This window comes from Amblyomma maculatum, chromosome 2 (genome assembly GCF_055883805.1).
Source record: "Amblyomma maculatum isolate TAMU_Amacu chromosome 2, ASM5588380v1, whole genome shotgun sequence".
NCBI lineage: Eukaryota > Metazoa > Arthropoda > Arachnida > Ixodida > Ixodidae > Amblyomma > Amblyomma maculatum.
Genome location: NC_139345.1, coordinates 104,238,495 through 104,244,494, shown reverse-complemented (window position 1 = coordinate 104,244,494; position 6,000 = coordinate 104,238,495). Strand labels below are relative to the sequence as shown.

Sequence of the window (6,000 nt, the reverse complement as noted above, 5' to 3'; positions counted from 1 at the left end):
CTTCGGTTAAGCTCGATCTCGGTACGTGCTCCCATGCCCGTATGCATCAATCCTTTTACTAGCTTATTGGGACCCCAAGCGATCGCAGCACACAGGTGCCACTCCCTCATTGGTAATGCGAGCCGTCGTCTAAAGACACCCTTTGTCCGCTGTGCATATGTCGCACTGTTACAGTGCGACACTGTTACAAAGGCATTCCTTACAGCCAATTTTAACGATTATAATTGCACAGCTTGGGGTCGCAGCCTTGTTTCTCTCTTTGTTCTAAGACGATTGTGCGCTTCCCGTCTGAAGCAGCAAATCACGAATACTTGAGGAAGGGATATCATACCAGAGCATGGAGTTCGAGAAAGTGCTGAAGGAGGTGGGCGGCTTCGGACTGTTCAGCAAAACCATCCTTTTGGCGGCTCTGGTGCTTGCCACCGCAAACTCGACCCTGTTCTACTTCTTCCACGTGTACCTGCTCATCGCGCCTTCTAGCCAGTGGTGCTTTGTCAACGGTACTTCACTCGAAGATTTTCCGGATCCCAGCCTCCTGCCACGAGAACACTGTCGGTTGATAAGTCAAGCTAACGACGGCATGAACGTGAGCGTCGCTGATGGCAGCAGAGACACTTGTCCCACGGGATGGCAGTTCGACTCGTCTGAGTTCTTCACTACCGTCACGATGGAGGTGCGTGGGAAGGCGAATTTCACATAATTATTCTCTTAGCTTAGACCTCGCCTTCTCTAAATCTTGATTTTTGCTGCTTGAGCTGTACCAAAGCTTCTTCTAGACTCACATAAAGGAACAATTTTGTAATTATCGCTTTCTTCACTAAAGCGGACTTGAGTGAAAACGTAGGTCAATTTTAGTGTGTCTCTCAAGAAAAATAAGTAAAGCATTTTGTAAATTGTCCAAGAATACGATAACCGAAAAGCTAAGAACTGCTGTCTTTCTTCTCTCACTTCTCTTCAAAAAGAAAAAGAAATATTGCCGCTGTCGCCCAGCAGATTCGTTTTTTTTTTTCATTTCTTTCTTGCTGCGATTAGACGCTTCGTATAAAACAAAACTGCGCTCATGTGCCTCATATCTTATGTTTTATTTGAGGATGTACACAGAGCGTCATCCAAAGACTGATGAAATAGAATACATGCAAAATTTGTTCATTCACTGTGAAGAAATGCTTTCCACGCTTATCAAGATGATATGCCTACGATGTGCGGTTGAACTCACGTGAATTTTTCGGAGATTTTTTCTTTTTCACCGTTATAGTGCCAGGGTGCTAATAAGACCGAGCGGTATCACTGGTCATTAGAGAGAAGCCGCGTGCCTCTCGCTATCGAACTACAATCAGGGAACCCTATGCTGCCTTGCCTGGCTGCTGCCAGAAATCCTATTCGTCGAAGAGCAATTTGCTTGTCAGCTAAACACTTCTCCACGTCATGAAAACCCTGGGCCTGATCGATAGGTTGTAATTTCGCTGTGATGTGACGTGATATGACTGTGAGGTGACTATACTCACTTCACCCATCTCTCTCTTACCCATCACTTTTATATCCATTCACCCCCTTCATCCAGTGCAGGGTAGCAAACAGGTTTCTTTTACCAGTTAACCTTTCTGCACTTCTTCCTCCTCATTTTCCTCCTCAAAAGAAGGAAAATAAATTTTTATCGGCAGACGGGCCTCGTTAGTTGGCCTATACAGAGAGAGTGGACAAAAAATGTTACAGTGAATGCCCCCATGACTTCACCGTCTGTCCTCGTGGTCATAGCAGCCCCTCCGCTGTGCGCTTGTACCAGTTTCCGAGGTTGGAAGCGGACTTAACAGTGGTGGGTTTACCCTGCACTAGCAAAGATGCACGCCCCCAACTTATGAAGATGGCGGATACTACTTTCGTAACAGCTGGAAAGTGACTGAACCACTTAAAGTCTAGAAGCCTCATGTAGAGATATAAGGATTAGGACGGCTTTAAAAATTAAGAATTCTCTGATTCCTCTTCTTATTATCTTACATTTCACCTATCATTTTGACAGGTTACGTACAGTTCATTATGCAAATAATTTATACAAGCGAGTAACGGAGATTCAAGGAACTCCAGGCCTTGAGCTTTTTCGACTGTAGCGACACTGTGGGCACGACTAGGGCAAGACAAACAATCTACCCCAAAGATGTTTTATTAAGCTGATCTCTCTGAACGCCGGCAGCATTACAGCGACTTTGGCCAGAGTTCGTTAAACATTTCACGCGGTTTTGCGACGGGCGTCACCTTGTGAATGCACTGCTGAGTCCCGAATTACAAAAATGGCACACATGCAAATTACTCCGGAAGGAAGGTACGAGCGCGTCACTGCGGCTGTTTCACAGCCCGTTAATCTGTTTAGTTATATGTAGCATTACAAGTTTTACATTTTGTGGAGGCGCAGGCATCTTACAACATTTTGCGTGGCATATATGAAAAGAATATAGCGCAGCAGCCAATCCAGTCGGCTCACCATGACGGATTTTCTCTGAGCAGGGTGTTACACTGGAACTCTCTTGATTGACATGTTTAAACGAAGTACAAAGAAAGGAACTCAACGACATAACAGCACAACCACTGCGGCGCCGTTTGATTTAAAATTATCACAGAGAACATAGGCCAACAGCTTGTGCGGACTGCATTTCGTTTTCGTCTGGCGCGGCGCGTTGTGAGTTCATCTGCGGTGTGACAAACTTCTCTTCAACCGCAGACCGCTGCATGTTAAATTCTATTCTGTTCTGCATCGTACCATTTTTGGTTAGTATTTCATTCGTGAAAAAATGATAGATTTGTCCAATGGTAACGTCGTGTTCTGAAAGCCCATCACGATGAACGACATCTGAAGAAATATTTCAGGCACTTGTTAATATTATGTCCAGATGGTCATGTCAAGTCATCACTGCATGATTGCCTGGTAACTATGAAGAATTGCAACTATTTTATGGTCGATGGTTTGTGGTACCATGTAATACAGACTATAGTACCGAAAAAGAAGTACTAATAGACTACAATCCCAAACTTTATCATGCTAAAACCTGTTTCGAAATACTGAATTTTTATCTTTACATAGTGTGTGAAGAGGATTGTTGATGCACTGGCTATTAACAACTGAATTCTGTTTTATTTAGGCTATCATGTCATACATATCATGCAAACATGCCATATCCCATATTTGCCACAGACATCACAATAAAGTAAAGGGGGGTAGCTATAGAGAGGGAGAGAGATATAGAGAGAAACCGAATTTCGAGGTCCTACGTGTAGCGAGCGGTCTTCGAATAATACGTGGAGATTCTGTACCATGGGATTTCGTCTTCCGAAGCACGAAGCCTCCGAGAATGACACTTCGGGGCGAAAGTGCATGTGTCAGCAAAAATGAGCACAGTCACTTCAAAATACAAACAAACAAACAAATAAGTAAGAAGGCAGAAAGATTGAACCTCAGCCCTATAGCAGGCACAGACGTACACCCCTGCCCAAAAAGGGTGGGTGCACGCGAACTGCTATGATTAATATTATTTCTGTACAAAAGATGTGATTAAAAAAATTGGTCCGGCAAAATCAAAATTACATTTGGAAGGTACCCTATGCATATCTCAGAAATGTCCGCTCCACAGCCGGAAAAACTGCTGTGCAGTTTTGTCAAAGCACGTGGTCTTTCCACTTTTGCGCAGGGGTATACATGGATATCTTCCACACAGTGAGGTTTCCATTGCTAGATTTCCTTGAATACTGACTATATGAACTAGGGTGCTTCTTCGAGCAGCTGACCTGGATAAATATTTGTCATCTAATTATATATTGCAGATGTTTTTACATGCTATGTGTCTCCTGCACATGTAAAGCACAGCAAGAGAAGCCAGTACCGAATTTTAAAAAAATGTATATGCTGCAAGACTGCAATCTGGCCGTCAAAAGATGAGAAAGATTTTTATGTCAAACTTACTGCAAGCAAATATCATTGGGTAAATTATTAAAAAAGAAACATAGATGCAAGCCAAATAATAAAGGGCTATAGGCTATAAATAAGGCTCTAAACCGGCTACGCCAAACCAGTCGGTCTCTACAAAAGTGAAATGTATGCATATAGCAATGAGCTCATCCTACTTCGAGATCACTTTGTTAGCTTGTTATGGAATGATTATTCACCTACACATGGATCGAAATAGTCGGGAGAGTGATGAGTACAATGAGATTTACACTTTGCTACCAGACTGTACCTCGTCTGTAGCGTTACCTTAATATCTGGACGCAGAGGAGGACGAAGCAACATAAAATATCACCAAGAGAACCGAAGGCAGTCCGTGAGGACAGAGCACACCGACGCAAGGCCAGGGCGGAGAATGAACTTTCTTGTGTTTGTGAAGAATCACACTGAGCTGCTTCACTAGACCGTCGGACTCCAACTTTCTGGAGTGCACTGTTAAGAAAGTTCTCATTATAGGTTGAATAGATGCAGCGCATGTAGCTGGCGCGATTGCAAGAATTCCAGAAGCCTGCTTTGAAAAGTGTTCGTGGACACGCCTAATGCTGAATGCCACTGGAAAAAGATGTAATGTTCCCTCATTTGGTACGTATTTCGTGCTTAACTAGCATTAAAAATCACCTCACATAGTGAAAGCCCTTGCTAATGGGAACACTAAGTGGACCACGAACATTCGGGTTAGAGTTGTTCACGAGGGGCTCGTTCGAATGGGATAGTGCAATATAGAGAAGATGCATAGTTAAGAGTCTATGATGGCTGAAAAGGAGGCTTCACGACAGAAAACGGGTGTCAGGGCGAACATTTCACAATATATGAGATCCCAAGACTTTTCAACAATGTCATTAAAAAAAAAAAACACTACAGATTGTACAACTACCAATTCTTCTCAAAATAAGTATTCAGCCCATCAAAGGGTTTGGCGTCTTCGTTCACTCGATCAGTATTTTAGCGGCTCCCTTAAACAAAATGTGGACAGTTTGTGCAGAGCTTACAAACAATGAAGGATGTCTTCCGAAAGATAAGAAACCAAGCAGCAATGAGCAATATTTCGGGTATGCTGAGCATACCCGAAATATGGCATTAATGAGGTGAAGTTAATCATCAATCTTTTACCTCATGGTCCGCAGGTAACGGTCACTCATTCGAAACATTTTAATTGGTATTAACTAGTTTAAAAGCAAACACTATCGCATTTCAATCTAGTCTGCAAGCAAATTTAGGCAAAATGAAGGGTGCTTGTTATGAGATACATATGTTATGAGATATATCGCAGTACCACAGGATGTTCCACATCTGCCGCTATAAACGAGGGTGTCTGTGGTGAATTTTAAAGGACAGCTAATACTTAACAAAGTGTAATATTGAACAGCTGTTGCCGCAGCAAAGTCGTAGTGCATCGGCCGCAAGGCTTGAAGGTGGACGGTTCACATCCTACAGGTGGCATGCGGTTATTTTTTTCTTCTGTTTTTCTAATCAACTATCTCAATCATTCCATTATTCTATATATTTACAAAATAAAAACCATTCCCCTATGTTTTCATGGTGTGAATGGCTATTGGCTCCCTTCATACACATGTTAATCTAGACCACAATGACCTAGACACAATCATCTGGTCGAAAAGTTAGATGTAATAAAAATTGTCTCTCTTCGCCAGAGGCCAATTTTACTGAGTTCGGTAAACAAATGTAATTCAGAAAGCTCCCTATAAATTGTGGGTACATGATATCTAGAACGCATTAATAAAACATTGGAGAATCGATGAATGTCCTATTTAGAGATTTACTAACCAATGTAGACTTTTCGTTCAGAAGAAGGCTACAGCCAACGATGGTGACGTAATGGTCAACTACCCGATAACGTTGGCAGGCTCCGATAGCGTTGAGCGGCCAGGCACCCAATCAGTTTTATATAACAGCATACAAAATACAGCATACACTGGAGCTCTTTCTAAAAACAAAAATAAAGATTATGTCTGGAAAGCTGGATGCATATTGTACACAATGACGTTTTT

General features: G+C 42.5%; 1 protein-coding gene across 1 annotated transcript in view; it reads left to right on the top strand.

The window, feature by feature from the left end:
• Positions 1-337: 337 nt before the first annotated feature.
• The window catches only part of LOC146199453 (solute carrier family 22 member 13-like), a 63,233-nt gene continuing 57,570 nt past the window's right edge, over positions 338-6,000 (top strand). The window contains exon 1 of the mRNA XM_084592771.1: positions 338-673. Within this exon, the coding sequence (XP_084448897.1) occupies positions 338-673 (336 nt within the window). The remainder of the gene's footprint in view (positions 674-6,000) is intronic.